This window comes from Podarcis muralis, chromosome 14 (genome assembly GCF_964188315.1).
Source record: "Podarcis muralis chromosome 14, rPodMur119.hap1.1, whole genome shotgun sequence".
Taxonomy (NCBI): Eukaryota; Metazoa; Chordata; class Lepidosauria; order Squamata; family Lacertidae; genus Podarcis; species Podarcis muralis.
This window is the reverse complement of record NC_135668.1, coordinates 32722438-32739098: the sequence shown is the minus strand read 5'-3', so window position 1 is coordinate 32739098 and position 16661 is coordinate 32722438. Positions and strand designations below refer to the sequence as shown.

Genomic DNA, 16661 nt, shown 5'->3' with positions numbered 1-16661 from the left:
TTCAGCACCCACAGTTAATACATATAAACATGGGATTGGCACAGCTAGCAGATGAAAAGAAATTTGGGGAAAATATTTATGAGGATAAGGCTATCAGTGGCTACTGGCACAATCGCTATGTTCTATCTAAATCCACTGTCAAAAGCAGAATGGCATTGTGATAATATCCTGTTATGTGAGCTTCCCAGAAGAGGCACCTGGTTGGCCACCATGAGAACAGGATACTGGACTAGATGGGCCATTGGTCTGATCCAGTAGCTGGGCACTTCTTACATTCTTAGGAGAAACTATATCTCAAGTACACTGAGACTCCTTATGACACAGAAATCCACTGAAATTGGTATTGATAAAGCTTCAGGAAAAGACACTTAACGGGTTACACACATGGTGCTGTATACCTCAAAAGTTAACCTAAAGAACTTTGGGAAAAATTGTTTGGGAATGTTCTCCCATATATGGTGGAGTTGACCTATGATTCAAGTATATTGGAATAAGGTGTTGGCGGAGTGTAGCAAATTAGCTGGGCACCTTATTGTTTAAAACAACAGCAAAAATCCCTGGCATTATTGACTATTTCTGACAAAACAGAACCAAACCAAGCCATTTAGATAGATAAACACCTTTTTATTAGTAACTGCAAGACAAGTAGTAGCAAAACACTGGAAGGATGATGATGGACCTACAATGCAAGAATGGTATAACTATGTCTGGAACAATGCAGAGAAATTGACCAAACCAGTTTAAGAATTGAGATGTCTGGACCATGATAACAATTTTGTGGACAAGTGGCTTTTCAGTGGATGAATAGATCAAATGAAACTGTTACACCACCCTCCAGGCGTGGGACACTATGGCATAATCAAGGGAGAACAGAGACTGCCAGACAAGGAGGAAAGAGGGTCTTGCCCCCTCCTCCAGCTGTGTTGGTGGATAGAGACCAAAGGGGTTTAGGATTTCAGGATGGGGTAGGGAATGTCAGTTTTGCAAGCGGTTTAGGAAGCAGAGCAAGGTGGGGCAGAACATGATGGGGGAAGGCTATGAAAGAGGAGACACAGAACATGTTTTTTTTCTCTGTTATTTAAATCCAATGCTGTGCTTATGGACGAGGCCAGACCTGCTTGGGATGAGAATGCTCTGCTATCCCTTCATCTACGTTTAGGCTGTATATATGTGCAAATAAACCACATTTCATGGTCTCTGCTGTGCCTCCTTGTCCCAAAAGGGAACACAAACCCTAGTCTTCTTCTTCTTCTTCTTTGGTGATCACTCGTAGCCGAGTAAGATTGTCTTCCATAAACACGGTTTTAACAATGAGTCCATAAGTGACTGTGGAGGCCAATTCTGGATCCAAACATCCTTCAGAATCTTGCACTGTTCAGAGATTGGGGTGGCGTGTAACAATACTTTCCCCTCTTCCCTTTCAATCCATTCCCTTTTCTGTCAATTTTTTTTAGATTGTAAGCCAGAGCAAAGCAGCATTTTTTTTTTTGTTATTCATTAATAAAATATTTTTAGATCAATGTAGGGTTGCCCTCCCCCTCCCCCAGTGCTTTTAGCAACAGCCTGTTATGCAAAGATTTAGCTGGAGCTTTTCTCAGTATGATGATAAAAGTGGTAGAGAAAACTTTATTTGCTTAACTTTGTGATAACAGAATTAATATTAAAGCACAGAATCAGAGCCAGGGAAAATGTGGCAACCCTTAAACCACGTGGTTTAACCCTATGTTTAAACCACATGGTTTCCACCCAAAGAATCGTGGGAACTGTGTTTTGTTAAGGGTGCTGGGAACTGTAGCTCAGTGAGGAGCAAACTACAGTTCTCAGGATTCTTTTGGGGGGGGGTGTTATTCCCCCCTCTATTATTATATTTGAATCCTGCTTTATTTCGTCCAAAGAGCTCTCTATTTTATTATCACAGCAACCCTGTGAGAAAAAAGGAGGGACACTGACTGGCTGAAAGTGACGCAGTAAGGAATTTGAACCCTAGTCTCTCATGTTCTTCATCCAGCCCATTCACCATGTTGTCTCTTTAGAGCTGCTTTACAAAGTTAAGCTTTTTGTAGGTGGCATATAAATATGACAAAGGCACTATCAGTAAATTTATTATAATCAATTATTACATGCGTATCCAGCTTTCCTGTAAAAGGAATTCAAGGTGGCATCTGTGGTTCTCCCTCTCTATTTAATCATCACAACAACCCTGTGAGGTGGGAAGGTAGGGAGGTGCAACACAGTTTGGCTCAAGGTCACCCAGTGCCCTTCATGGCTGTGTGGGGATTTGAAACTTGGTCTGCCGTGTCCTTTTCTGCCACTAACTTCCAAACTATAAGGTTGCCAGTTTATTTTAACTGTCTCTTATGACCATTAGCTTCTGAACAACTGGAAATTCAACGGGTGCAACTCCTATCGGGCTAATGAGACCCACAGTGGGGAAGAAAACTTCAGAGCAAGCCCTTGCAGAAAGAGAACTACATATCCCAACAGTCATCGGAAGATTTTTTTTTAAATAAAAACCATTAGAAGGCGCATGCGCATTGCACCCTTTCGACCCTCTTAACGCCAATATTTACAAACTGCGCCTCCAATCACGCAGCGCGCGCGGCACGAGTAGCTGCGCATGCGCTCTTCTTTTCCTTAACCTGACCCGGTCCCTCTGCCAAGGAGGCCGCCATTTTGTCCGCATCGGTTCGCTCGCGCAAAGGCTGCAGCGATGCCCGAAGAGCCGGACCGGGATGTGTACCGCGCGCCGCCTCCTCGCACCCCTAAGACGGAGCTCACCAACCCGCTGTACCTGGTAGACCAGATATTTCGCGTCGTGGTCGACGCGCCGGTCACAGCCTGGAGGGGTGAGAAGGGGCGGGGCCAGGAGCTAAAGGGCGGGGTTAGAGAATGGGGAGGGGAGGGCTGGAGGCGGGGCCAGGAGTCAAGGGGCGGGGATTGGAATGAGGGCGTGGCTATAAGCACAAAGGGGTGGAAGTGTGGGGTGGGGCTAGGAACTAAGGGGTGGAGTTAGAGTGGGCGAGTACTACAATCAGGAATGGAGTGAAGGGCTGGGGCGGGGCCAGGAACCAAGGGGTGTAGCTCTGAGGTAAGGGTTGGGGGCTAGAATGCATAGGAAGGGCCACAAGGGTGTGGGCTCCAAACCTGGGGGGAGTGTCTACAAGGGAGGAGAAAAAAAATCGGGGTGCTGGGGGTGCTATATGAGTGTGTGCACTGCAGGGTTGGACCTGGGGTACAGCGAAGGCCTACAACAGGAGAGGCTAGGACCCCAGGTGATGGTATAGAACAGGGTTTCCCAAACTTGGGTCTCCATCTGATTTCGGACTACAACTCCCGTCATCCCAAGCTAGCAGGACCAGTGGTCAGGGATGATGGGGATTGTAGTCCAAAAAAAATGCTAGAGGCCCTAGTTTGTAAAACACTGGTCTATAAGTTTGAAAGGGCTGGGATGGTGCTAGAATGCAGGAGAGGGACCAAGAGAAAGCTGCAGGGCTAGAACAGGGGAGAAGCTAAATGCTATGGAGGTTTTGCAAGTGGAGAAGGGGCTGAGTTGAGTAGAAGGAGGCTGGATGATGTTGAAGTCTGGGGTGGGGAACCAATGGTCCTCCAGATGTTGTTGGACACCCATTAGCTTCAGTCAGCATCCTAGAGACACAGCCTTTCTCAACCTGTGGGTCCCCAGATGTTGTTGGACTACAACTCCCATCACCCCTAGCTAGCAAGGCCAGAGCTCAGGGATGATGGGAGTTGTAGTCCAACAACATCTGGGGACCCACAGATTGAGAACTGCTGCTGGAGAGGCTTATCTTCCCCAGCTCTTGGATAAGTGGAGTGCAGGTTGGAAGAGGGGTAGATTTTCTTCAATTCATCCTCCCCAACCTTGAGCCCCGGCCTAAATGTTTTGGGAAAACACCCTCCATCATCCCCAGCCTGTACTGTCAGTGGTCAAGGATTATGGGATTTGTAGTTCAGCAGGAAGACTTCTCTTATGGGAGCTCCCTGCAAGGCATAATTTTCCACGAGTTGAGTCTGTCTTGGCTTCGTATTGCTTAAAAGACCTCTTTTGTTTGAATCTTGAAAAGCTTCTCTGGACATTTCACTCCTGCAGAATGGATAGAGCGCCAACATGCAAAGAACAAGTTTTATTACTATCACCGGAACTTCCGCCGTGTGCCGGACTATACAGAGTGCTTGGAGGATGACTACCTATGTTACTATGAAGCAGAGATGCAGTGGAAGAGAGATAAGTACGTCTTCTCTTTTTCGGAGGGTGGGTAGGATTGCAGTTCGGCTCTCCTGCCAAATGTTCTCTGCAGAGTTGGGAGGATGTTGCCTACAGTCTTCTAAGGATTGAATGGTTTGCAGTATTGTTATTTGACTTTCAGGATAGAAATAAGGATTGTTGGTTAGACAGTATCATCAGTGTATGTAGTGCTTGGGTCCCTGCCATAAGAAGCTTGCAGTTGGCCAGGAGCAGGAAACCTTGGGCCCAGTGGCCAAATGCGGCTCTCCAATCTTCTCTTTCTGGCCCTCAGGACTCTCTCCCCTGGTCTCCACTCCCTTTTTAACCCTGTTCTGCAACCTCCTTCAGTGTTTCTGCTTGGCTGGATAGTGTTCTTGATCTCTGATAATGCCTCCTGCTTTCCTGGCTAGAGAGGTTTATGATTGTGTGTAGGAACTAGCCTACCATTCAAAAGTAAAAATTTGCATTTATTGCTCTGTCCATTTTTGTCTCTGGCCCCACAGTCTATCGGCATGTGGCCCTTAAGATGTTTGCCCAGAAGAGAATGCGGCCTTCAACCTGAAAAGATTCTCCACTCCTGCAGAAGACAGTTGTGGAGGCAGGAATAGGCTGAGAAATTATTCCCCTCAAGACTGATGTTTTTGCTTTCCCTAGATCAGAGGAGGCTAATTTGTGGCCCACCAGATGTGATTGTACTTCAGCTTCCAACAAACCCAGACATCCTAACCCAACTCCCACCATCAATGATCTTTGCAGTCCAAAACATCTGGAGGGCACCATGTTAGCAAAGTCTGGCCTAGTGCAGAGGTGGGCCTTGGTAATATGGTGCCCTGTGCAGGGACAAAATTTGACGCTGCCATCCCCCCAATCCAAATCCGCCTTCACTAAGCTGGGTAAGGGAGGTGCCAGGCTTTGGGAAGTAGGTGTGAAGCTCTTGCAGGATCCTAAAGTCCCTACTTCCAACTTCTCAAAGCTAGGCAAATGCTAACTAGTTTCTGAGAAGGAGGAAGGACTATAGGACCCTGTCAGAGCCCTCATGCCTTCTTCCCAAAGCTCAGCATTCACTAGGCTTTGGGAAGGAAGCAGGAAGGCAGTCCCTTGGCCCCTGCTCTCTGTGCAGGGAAACCAATTGTGCTGCCCTGAATCCACCTCTGCGTATTGGTTCTAAAGTCCACATGGAAAATTTGAGTTGTGAAGAGGAGCTTGAAATAAATTACAGGGCAAGCCCTGCCAAAGAACTGGGAGGCAGTTCCAGACATAAGGAGTAGGAAGGGAGCAAGAGTGGGCTTGTTACAGAGAGGAGGAGACTTGAGAGCAATAGAATAAAAAAAGGAAAGTTGGAAGCAGGAATGTGGCTGCATATTAGATTGGGAGGGAGGCTGGGAAGTGGAGCGGACTATGGAGGGGTTTGTGGGACAATTAAAATAAGATAAAATAATCTTGTTGGACTGCTTGTGTTATGTGTTTTTGATGTGTCATATGGACTTGGTGTAATTTTCTGTACAGAATTTCAATCCAGGGACTTAGGTAAAGTCTGTATTATTGCATTCAAGTGTTTATCTCTTTCTTTCCACTCCCACAGGCTAGTTGATAGACAAATTGTGAGGATCATCCAGGAGAGAATGGGTGCTTGCAAGCAGCGGGAAGGACCCAGTTATTTGGAGAACTGTGCAGCAGAGTTACAGCACTTCAAAGAGGTGACCAAGGCCTATGACGACAGATGTGAGTCTATTAGTATTATTTCAAATTTACATCCCACTGTGAAAACAATTTGACTTAAAGGCTATGTTCCATCCTGAGCTCACACAGGTGGGATTGGGAAGCTGGTATGGAAGTCCACATCAGCACTTGGGGCAGCCTTGCCTCCCTGGTTCCTCCCAGATATGCTTAGACTACAATTCACATGGGCCATGCTGGTAGAATTGAGAGTTCAGCTTCTGGTAGGAGGCATATTTTGCTGCTTTCCAAGTGGCTTCAAGACCTAGGGAGGCCTGGATGAGCTACTGTCCCGCAGAGGAGCAAAGGTTCTTGCCTTATGAGTCGTGTTTTGGCTATGTGTGTACACATACAAAAATCCCCCAAAGCTCAGCTTGACAGTAGTAGTAGTCAAGACTCCTGCATTCACCTCTGTGCAGGACAGAGAAAGGCAGAGGGCAGAAAGAGACAAGGAAATCACCAATCTTAAAGTAAATGACAGTGGAACTTGCTCTGAGCAGCAGGCCTAATGTTCTGATACTAGACTACCATTCAGTACAGCATTTTATTTTGCTATGTTGTTTTTGCACTGTTTGGTTTCAAAATGCATTCTTGTTTTCTTTGTTGTTAAGTTCCTTTGATGTGATTTGGGGGGGGGCAGAAAAGTGGTATACAAATAAAACGAACTGTTTACTTTTTGATGGCAAGTTAGCATGCTTAATATGTAATTCTGCAGTGGAAGTCTCCCCTTTTCTCTCAGATCATGATTGTTCTCCACTGTCATCCTAGATGGCGAACTTGGCGGCCTGGGAACTGCTCGCAAATGCTTAATGAAGCAGAAGCACCGGATGATTAAAGAAAGGAAGGAGGCCAAGGCAGCAGCTGAGGCACATTAAGTGTTCTCGTCACTTTGGCCTGGGATTTGCGCTCCAAACAGACAAACTAGCGTGTGTGTCTGCAGATTACACTGTATGGATGGTAAATCAAGCATCATCTGTGCTGTTCTCTCAGAACTACTGTAAACATATACAAGGCAGACTCAGAATGTATAGTGGGAAGAAAATAAAGCTGTAAATGCTGAGATTGTCTTTGCTTTGTAAACACAACAGAAAGGAGAAGTGGGATTAAGAGGAAACTAGTGGAGAGGGTTGAAAAATGGCAGGATGGGTTTGCCTTCTTGAATTATGCCTAGAAACTAAAAATTGCCTTTACAAGTCACTGACGCAAGTGGCTGGTACATAAGTTGCTTTTCTAGGTGCCTGGCTAACCACATACTGTATATGTATGTAAAGGGTTTAAGAGGTGTACTTCCACAACACACTCTTCAAGAGAATTTTATGTAGTCTACTGTGAAAGCACCAGCTTAGATATGTTACTTTCCCAGTAACTGCAATTTGTTTTTTCTTTAGTAAACCCAACTATAGTCTTGTCTTATGGGAACCAGGCAGAGGGTCTTCTCAGTTGTGGCACTCGCCCTATGGAACGCCCTCCCATCAGATGTCAAGGAAATAACTGACTTTTAGAAGACACCTGAAGGCAGCTCTGTTTAGGAAAGTTTTTCATGACTGATGTTTTAATGTATTTTAACTATTTTGTTGGTAGCCGCCCAGTGTGGCTGGGGAAATCCAGCCAGATGGGTGGGGTATAAAGAAAATTATTATTTATTGGGCAGTGTAGTTCTGGTCAGTCCAAATGGTCAGAGCACTGGACTGCTCTTGTAGGTTAGGAATGATGGAAATTATGCCATTTGTAATTTTTAAAAACTAAAATAGATTAAAAATGGGTAAGGTAGATCGCGGGATCCAGCTTTGATGCAATTGTTTAAAGTGTCTTCCATTATTAAGCCATTTGCAGCCTTTGCAAAAAAGCCTTCGGGGGTGGGGGTTATGGGATTTGTGGGCCAAAACCAGCAGGGTACCAGGTAGGCTATTAAATTCCAACAACTCCTGCAGCCAAGCTGGTGCCAAATGTATTGCTCCGCTTTCCTTTTGACCACATCAGTGAGGCTGAGGGGGAGCACTCATCTGTGCAGCCTAGGACCTCCATAAACCCTACCCAGGCTTGCACCCTGCAGAGGTCACTTGTGTGTTAACACAGCAAAAATGTGGTAGGCAGCAGTTTCTCTACAGCCACAGCAGGCACTGTGACTCCCCCAGTGGTTTGACTTCATCCCCAGAGGTGCACTCCATTCTCTCAAGACAGACTGAGGCAACAAGTCTTTCTGAGCACCCCCCCCCCCAATGCTGTTCAATGCAACTCTACTGGATGTGACTTTTACCCAGATCTTTTGGGGAAGAATATGCACACAGCACTTGTTCAAAAATCCAAATGGGCCTGTGTCTTACAAAGGGTGGCAATATCCTTTTTCTCCAATGGCTATAGCTACACATGAGGAAATCCCACCCCCAGAAAAGCTGTGGGTTACCGAACAGTCTTGCTCAGCCACTGAAATGAATTGACCGGCTAGTCCATTAATTTCAAGTCTACTCAGAGCATGACTAATACTGGGATACAATCCTGTAAGGCAGTAAATCCCCTTTAATGCTGTTCAAGAGCTCCTAAAATATCAATGTCATATGCTAGGTCCAACCTATACTGGGCACTTGCTAGCACTATAATTAAAAGATCAGACATTCAAGTAAGATAAAGCTACTAATGGCAATGTTCTATCTTCACTAAAGACAGGATGCCCCTGAATGCCACTTATGAAGAGTGTTGTTGTACCCAGGTTCTGTTTGGGAAGCTTGCCAACCGGCTTCTATAAGAACAGGATGCTGGACTAGATGAGCTCTTTTGGCCTGATCCAGCAGCCACACTATGTTCTTTTATTTCCTCTGGAGGCACCAACATCCTATAACCCACCCAACAACAAACACTACACACAATCTGCGAGACTGGTTTAAAAATCACACTTGGTCACTTTATTTTAAAGGACATCTTTTAGGTAGTTGCCACAGCAGCTGCTTGGGTCCTCTGCACAGACACTCTGGTAGCGTGAGTCTTTGCAAGATGATCAGTGAACTCCTGCAGGGAAAGGCAAAGAGACCATGAACATACAAATTGTTTCTGAACCTCATTCACCCCAGGTAATCTTTTGAAGTGGTCAAACCTGCTAACTGCAGCTTGACCTGATGGCAGCAGCTATATTCTGTTAAACACAGCCCTCAAAAGAATTGAAATGCTGGTTCTTATATGGATTCATGATTAATAATGTACCCCCCACCCCTGCCTATGAGCACAGATTCATGAAATAAAGCGAATTCCCAAAGACATCTTAAATGCATGCTACAGCTCTCAAGGCTGCTCTTACCTGATAAGGTGACTTGGTGAACACAGTCTCTTTCCACAGATCAGGGGTAAGGTAACTATAGGTCTTTGAGATGGCATCAAAGGTGGCCTTGGCTACAGAAAAAAAGATCATACACGGTCACCAGTGTACACGAGACTGAGCTGGCAGCACCAAAACCAGTTGTTGCTACTGGAAAGATATAATTGCCTTGTTGAGTATGAAAAGGAACAGAGAGACTATTTCATTGAATCTCACTGCCGTGCAAACAAACTCATTTGCTTTCCCTCTCGAAAAACGACAGTTGCACCACTTGGACCAGGTACAACTGAGCAGAGCGGAGAGAGTTTTACCAAAACACATCCCAAAAGGCAGTACTTACTCTGGGTGTGTCTGAAAACGTATACACACAAAGTATAGCTGCACCTCAACCAGGTGCCCTCCAGATTTTTAGACTACAGCTTCCATCAGTCCCAACAGGAAGGTACAAAGTTGGCAAAGGCTGAAGTATTTCTCACCTCTTAACCAAAAGTCCTAGAGAAATTGGCAGCTTGTCAGACTTTTCTTCCTTCTGGCCCATGATGCCTACTGCTGCCCTTTACATGAATTACTTGTAACAGTGACACAATCTATTGCACTGCACTGTCATTTTTCAAGACAGGACCAAGTAAATTGAGAAGTATAGAAACGTACCAAAGTTGCCCAAGGTGGCAGTGCAGCCCCTCGCTGATGTGTAACAGTCGTCAATACCAGCCATCATCAGCAATTTTTTGGGAACTGGGGCAGACACAATTCCAGTACCACGTGGCGCAGGGATGAGACGCACAAGTACGGACCCACACCGACCTGTTACCTAAACAAACACAAGTTTCACACAGTAAGAAACTGGCATGGATATTTTAATGTCAATAAGCCTAGTTTGAAGTCCCAAGCCCTGGTTTAGCAAAGTGTCAAACGTTACCTTGCAAGGTACAGTGTGCGGCTTGCCGATCTTGTTCCCCCAGTAGCCTCTCCTCACGGGCACAATGGACAGCTTCGCAAGAATGATGGCCCCACGGATGGCGGTGGCAACTTCCTTGGAGCACTTGACCCCAAGACCAACGTGACCATTGTAGTCACCAATCGCCACAAAGGCCTGAAAAGGAAGACGAGAGAAGTTTCATCAGGGCTGCAGCTAAAATCCACACATCCCTTAACCATAGCACAGAAGCCTCAACAGAACATACCAGTGTTAAACAGGCATTCCTGAGGAACACAGGCACCCTGATCATGCCAACTAAAAACAGGATGTTCATGTCAATTCATCTGTTTAAAATCCACTTATCTTTATCTGCCTTCCTCAACTTGGTGCCCTCCAGATGTTTTGGACTACAACTCACATCAGCCCAAACAGTGGCAATTATGGGAGTTTTAGTCCAGGAACAAATTAGGAGCCCAATTTTAGCCAACGCTGTGAGATGATTCGAGGAGGCTGCCCTCTGCAGGGTTAATTGCTCTGGCTTTGCCTCTTACCAATCAGCCTCTGCCGTTGGCTGTCAATTCTCTACCATCTCTACATCATATGTGATTGGCTCAGAGATTTGGCAAGGCAGACGCAAACAGGTAAGTAGTTCATTCATAAATGTAAAAGAGCAAGCTCTGTCAACGGTAAGTGTGCTCCTGCCCTGGCCCCAAACTAACACACTTCAGGGCCAGACTGAGTGTATCTCCAAGAAAACAATTTTTTGGGTGAATTTCTGCTGTAAAGGTTGCCTGAGGCCAATCGAAAATAGATCAATTTCTGGAATTCATATGGATGCAAAACATTACCTTGAACCTGGTGCGCTGACCAGCCCGGGTTTGTTTCTGAACAGGCATGATCTTCAAAACCTCATCCTTCAGGGATGAGCCCAGGAAAAAGTCTATGATTTCAGACTCCTGTGAAGTCAACATTAACTGATCAGTTCTCTAGCAGTAAGCATAAATTAATCACAAAGTTTGAGGTATTAAAACAATGGTATGTCTCAGGAGGAGTATTGGATCTGGCTAGTTGGCCAGATCCTGACTTCTTCCATATCCCATTGTGACAAGTAGGCAGGTTCACCTGTCAAGCATCTGACACAAAGTGCAGTATTTTCCTTTGCCCATGTGATCCAAAAGGAAATATTTCCCTACAGTGCTTGCTTTAAGTGCCCAACAGTTTATCAGTGCTGAGCAGCTAATTGGCAACAATAGCAAGCCTTGCTTACCAAGGAACAATTGGGAGAATACTTTAAGCCTCTAGTTGTTCCTTTGCAACCCTATCACATATGATGTCCCCAGAGACCCACAAGAAGAGCATTAAGGCAACAGACCTCTCCTGTTGCTGTTCCCCAGCTGCTGATATTCAATGGCATAGCAGTAGCTCTGAACACAAGATTACTTCAGACAGCCATCATGGAGAGCCATCAACTGACCTCTTCTCCTTAGGGGAAAAGAGACAGCACCTGCCTTTTATGCAGAAGGTCCTGGATTCATTCCTCAGAATGTCCAGGCTGCCACTTCAAGTGTAGAGACAATACTGAACTAGATAGACCTATGATCTGACTTAAACCCCTCCTCTTGGTAAACTTTACCAATGGAAAAGCACCGTGAATCATTCTCAGTCCTGAGGATCCCTACAGAGCGCCCCTAACATAGAGCAAATACCTTGATTGGAAGGGAGAAAAGGTAAATCTCCTCCAGAGACTTTATTTTCATGTCCTTTACTAGGCGACCAAGTTTGGTGACTGGAATCCACTGGGGGAGAAAATGAAAGGCAATCAGTTCAAGCTGCTCAAACATTGATCTTTATCCCATATATACAAGAAACACTGACTGCAGCCTTAGCCACCCTAACAGAAAAGTAACTACAACGTCAATCTTTTCCATGTAAAAGCTATGGGTAGGATTTGCTGTTAAAAAATGGGTATACAGAAGAAAGATTATGTTCAAATAGACGAAAACCTATCAGCTCTGCTAATTTTCTATCTGCCAGGATATATTTTTTTTAATTGCAGTTCATTCAAAAATAGCACCTCTCATCTGCTTTCTAGGAGTAGTCTGCCCCTGCCAATAATTTGATCATGGCACTGGACATGGTTGAAACCCTAGCAACTCTAAAACCAAACCCATCTGAGGAAAGTTTCCATTTCTTGAATGTTTACTCAAAAAACCTGAACATCCCATGCTGGAAAGAGGCTGCTGGGAGCTGTAGTCCAAAAACCTGGAGAGGACCAGGTTGCTGAAAGCTCCCTAAAAACACCAAAAAGGTGACTTGAACTCACTTCTTTGTCTTCAGCTTTGCCCCGAGCTCCACGCCCTCGGCCACGTCCCCTGCCACGGCCTCTCCCACGCCCTCGGCCTCCACTGCCAAAGCCTCCTCGGAAGCCTCCCCTGGCAGCAGCTCCTCCACCTGCAGCTGCTCCAGCTCCTCCTGCCCCTCCCGCAGCACCGGCGTCGTCCGCCATTTGCTGTAGAAACAAAGCACATCAAACATCTTAGTGCATTAAGCTCAGGACATAATGGACAGTGACAGATATTGTGCTGCAACAGCAACAAAAGCAGTAGGAAAAATTGTTTCTACCCTCATTCAAAGTTGATGTAGGGTGCTGACCAAAGCACATTTTTAGGAATCAGCAGCCCTAGGCAGTGACAGAAATATGACAAAATTCACAAGCACCAATGCCAAGAAAATTAAGATGCCCTAGTTTTTCCCAGGTAGCTCTCATTTCATGGTTTCTTTTCAAAATGTTAAATATATTAATGGTTTTTATATATTAATAAAATATATAGTGGTTCTTATACATATAAGAACCATTTAAAGGGGGAGATCTACACCTGTCAATGAACTTAAATCCCACCTTCTTGATTCCAAGTTAAACCCACCAACACAGTCCATAAAGCAGTTTGCATAATCAGAAAAACAGATTTAGCAAGTATGATAGATACCACAGACATCTAAAACTAAGTCTTGCTGTCTTCGAATGATCAACATTCCATAGCAACTTCACTCCCATTAGGGAGAAACCCCAAACCCTTCTCTAATTAGGCCACCCCCAAATTTCAACTGGGATGAACTTTTGTCATTGTTCTAGTCAACTCCCACGTCCTACCCAACGAGTTCCTTTCAGATCAGCTACAATGAAACTTTTCACTCATTCATCAAGCAGCAGCATCAGATTGCCAGTACCACTTTAGGCCGCACATTTCAATGGCTAAATCCTTTCCCCCTTGATATACTGTACTTCTAAATGCAAGAATTTATATACTTATTGCTCCTGGAGAGGCTCAATCTCAAGGTACATTCTGAGATGCTAAAGTCTAATAAAAGGTTTCTGATCCATGTTGAACTGGGCCTCTGACTTGCCCATAACCCCATCGCTATCTGAGGAAGAAAAAACCCCCAAATCCCTTCCTCCCCATGAGATGGGGACTGCTCCTAATCCTCCTCGCGGTGGGCTTGCCCAAACTCCGGGCTCCCAGACCCTCGATGCCGAAGGATTCAGCAACCTCCCCAGCCCCAGAGGAAACATGGCACAACTTACGTGTTCTCGACTAGAAGGCCGAAAGCGCGCGGCGAGGCCTATTTATATGCCGCGCATCTCGCGAGAACTACTTCTTCGCGCGATACATACTTGTTTCTCCGCTCCGCCCTTAACTAGAGCTAATGCGCAGCCGTGAGAGGCGTGTTATGTGTTATGCTGGAGGAGGGAGCCCCGGATCGAGCATGATTAAAAAACCCCAAGTTTATAAAAGTTCGGACGGGAGGAAGGAAGTTGCAGTCTCGCAGGCGTAAGGTAGGTGAAGGGCATGTGGCGGGAACGGGAGAAGGGGGGGCATGTGGTGTTTCAAATTGCATGGAAAAAGCAAGTTGTTGGGTACATTTATTTAGCTAAAAAATTGCCCTAAGAAGTTATGATGTTGCTGCTTTTAGGTTGAGTACTAAATCTCCCAGCATGCTCCTCGTCAGTTGGCCATTGGGGCAGCTAGGCCTGGGGCGCGAGGGATGCTGGGATGTGTAGTTGCTTGCCACGCGCCTTTTTCTCGCTGGAGGCTCTTTCCCGCCACCGGGAGTTGAGGCCCGAAATTTGGTCTCCGAGCTAATGCGGGTACATTTGGACTGTTGCACGTCGGACTGTGCAGCTTTCCGACCGGTGCACACGAGAATAGTGGAACGTCTGCCGCAAGACCAGCAGACCCTTATTTTCTGTCTCCACTTCAAAACAAGCAACTTCGTTATCAACTCTCAAGGCGGCAAACATCTAAATGTTGAAAATGTACCATAAAAAAATGCTTTTATTGAATTTTTGCATCTCTCTTAATGTAGGGAGGGACTTGCCATTAATTCGGGTGCCATTTCACGCGCTAAGCTGAACCTAGTTGGGGGTGATTACTTAAAAGTGAAACTAGGAGGATGGATGCACCAAGGGCAGTTGATCTATTGGAAGCCCTATGTGAGCTTGCTTTGAAGGAAGACCCACTAAATTCCATAGCGCTGCATGGCTCTCTCATTCCTCATTCCCAGCTTGAAACAGTTTAGTTCTGAGTGCTAGAAAACTCAGTAGGTGTTTACGTTACTTTGCGTTCTGTATTGTGCCAACAGGTTGTTAGGGCACTGTCTGAAAATCATCCCTGGCCTCTTCCAGTGGCCTTGGGTGAGATAACGGTGCGTAAAGCAAAGGGAGTATTAAGCTTATTGCCCATCAGCTCAACGTGTTGGGCAATGAAACCCATGCTCCTATATGTCCCACGAGCAGAAGGATCCATGCAATAGATGTTTTTTGTTGTATTGTGAAATTGCTTTGAGATTATTCATAGCATGTGATCCATAAATGAAACCAATAAAAATATGCTGTGTAGGAGGGAAGGCATACAGTACTATAAAACCAAACCAGAGTGCTAACTTGTCTTCTTTTTCTACAGGCCCCATCTGCATTGGCGTGCCACTGGTTTCTGAAGATTGACCTTTTTACACACAAGTGTTCCCTTCATCTCACAACCCAAGGCTCCTGTTTTAATTGCTTTGTTTTAATGTAATTGTGTGTTTTTTGCATATTTTAATTATGAATGTTTTATATGTTAACGTTGGGGGTCATAAGTTCTTAGACTTGTACAATGCTTAGGGTCCTATTTTGGCTGCCTGCAGCAGAATCTTAGAAGTCCATACACCTTGCACTTCGAAAGAAGATGGTTGGTGTGTGGCCCACAATTGCCAACTGCGATGGTGGCAGAGTGAAGAAAATTAGCCATTTCTTGTTCACAAAGTCATTTTTTACTGACCCTGCTTGGAGTGATGTTGGAATATGTATGTGCTTTTTTGTTTTTTGTTTGCCCAGAGAGTGAAAATGTTAGTTTGGGGCATATAGTATGCTGGCTTTAGGTCATGAGACAGATATAATAAAGATTGTTTTTATACATATTGTGTGTACTTCTTGATCACTTGGGAGTGTCTGAATAGGAGAGAGAAGCAGGGTGAACTTTCTCTAAATAAAATGCAGCAAAAGTATGAATACGCTTCTTGGGTTTGGGGCTGTTAGATAATACAACTGTAGCATTTTCAACGGAACACTTCCAGATTGTGCTGCCTGATCCGGTGGGGAACCATTTTTAGGCTGAAGATGGCATTCCCTTCATACACACACCCCTCTCCTCCAGATAAGCAAGAGGCATTATCAGAGTTCAAGGACACATTACAGCCAGGTGAAAACGCTCAAGGATGGTGCAAAACAGGCTGGCAAGGTGTGTGGCCTGCAGGAAGTCCAAGAGCTAGATAAAGAGAAGTTTAGCAATTTACATCATTGTAATTCTAGGTAAGGTTTTGAGCCTTGAAGCTTACAAAGGTATTGTGCATCCTGGGGATGATCACAGAATTTCTGATGGCTTCCTTCTGTCTTCAGCTGCCTGACCAGAATGAGCCTTGGTGCTATTTTCTAATGTTGGTCCTCCTTAGAGTAAACCCATTGCTATGAATGGACATAGCTAACTTGGATCTGTTAATTTCAATGTCTGACTCTGAGTAAAAGCTAATTGGATATAACCTGTAGTTGAAGGCTTCATGCAGATAAGCATAAAATGTTACCATGTGGCAGAAATATGTAGTGCAGACAACTTTTACCATAATGCAAATGAATCCCACCCAATAAGTAGAAGTTCCCTGTGCCATTTACATAGTAAAAATCAAACACTTAACTACACTAAGGAAGCAAAAAAAATTCGCTCAAATAAGAGACTTCGCGCCAACCTATTAATAGTAACAAAACTCACTGTTGCTAGACTCTTAGTTGGAATGTGGCTTTTGCAGATATGGGATCTTGTATTAATGGGCAAGTTAACAAATTTTAAAGAAATGGGCAGGCTAAACAATCATTTACTACAGTGTGGAATGACTTACCATGTATATGGCAATTACAGTGGTACCTCGGGTTAAGTACTTAATTC

At 45.0% G+C, this 16661-nt stretch overlaps 2 protein-coding genes, 1 long non-coding RNA gene and 1 other non-coding gene across 4 annotated transcripts; 3 read left to right on the top strand and 1 right to left on the bottom strand.

Moving 5' to 3' along the window:
• Positions 1-2638: 2638 nt before the first annotated feature.
• On the top strand, positions 2639-7017 carry NDUFB10 (NADH:ubiquinone oxidoreductase subunit B10). The gene is made up of 4 exons (XM_028706571.2): positions 2639-2846; positions 4109-4247; positions 5826-5965; positions 6728-7017. Exons 1-4 carry the CDS (start codon positions 2711-2713, stop codon positions 6832-6834), a joined length of 522 nt encoding a protein of 173 aa, XP_028562404.2. The 5' UTR covers positions 2639-2710; the 3' UTR covers positions 6835-7017.
• Positions 7018-8833: 1816 nt separating this feature from the next.
• Positions 8834-12713, bottom strand: RPS2 (ribosomal protein S2). Its single transcript, XM_028706226.2, has 7 exons — positions 12509-12713; positions 11892-11981; positions 11034-11141; positions 10186-10359; positions 9918-10077; positions 9249-9340; positions 8834-8962 (listed from the first exon to the last, which is right to left on the bottom strand). The coding sequence occupies exons 1-7, from the start codon at positions 12689-12691 to the stop codon at positions 8879-8881; spliced, it is 891 nt and encodes a 296-aa protein (XP_028562059.1). The 5' UTR covers positions 12692-12713; the 3' UTR covers positions 8834-8878.
• Positions 12714-13704: 991 nt separating this feature from the next.
• On the top strand, positions 13705-15640 carry LOC114584393 (uncharacterized). The gene is made up of 2 exons (XR_003703656.2): positions 13705-14020; positions 15147-15640. It is a non-coding gene; the product is annotated as an uncharacterized LOC114584393 (long non-coding RNA).
• LOC114585011 (small nucleolar RNA ACA64) lies at positions 14838-14969 on the top strand. The gene has a single exon (XR_003703786.2). It is a non-coding gene; the product is annotated as a small nucleolar RNA ACA64 (small nucleolar RNA).
• Positions 15641-16661: the final 1021 nt, after the last annotated feature.

Excerpts from the sequence above, each read along its gene's own strand:
- NDUFB10 (XM_028706571.2), top strand. The coding sequence starts at position 2,711 with ATGCCCGAAGAGCCGGACCGGGATGTGTACCGCGCGCCGCCTCCTCGC. Across the intron at positions 2,847-4,108 it reads GCCGGTCACAGCCTGGAGGG|AATGGATAGAGCGCCAACAT; the intron begins GTGAGAAGGGGC and ends TCACTCCTGCAG. Across the intron at positions 4,248-5,825 it reads ATGCAGTGGAAGAGAGATAA|GCTAGTTGATAGACAAATTG; the intron begins GTACGTCTTCTC and ends CCACTCCCACAG.
- RPS2 (XM_028706226.2), bottom strand. The coding sequence starts at position 12,691 with ATGGCGGACGACGCCGGTGCTGCGGGAGGGGCAGGAGGAGCTGGAGCA. Across the intron at positions 11,142-11,891 it reads TTTTCTCCCTTCCAATCAAG|GAGTCTGAAATCATAGACTT; the intron begins GTATTTGCTCTA and ends TTGACTTCACAG. Across the intron at positions 9,341-9,917 it reads TGCCACCTTGGGCAACTTTG|CCAAGGCCACCTTTGATGCC; the intron begins GTACGTTTCTAT and ends TTTTTTCTGTAG.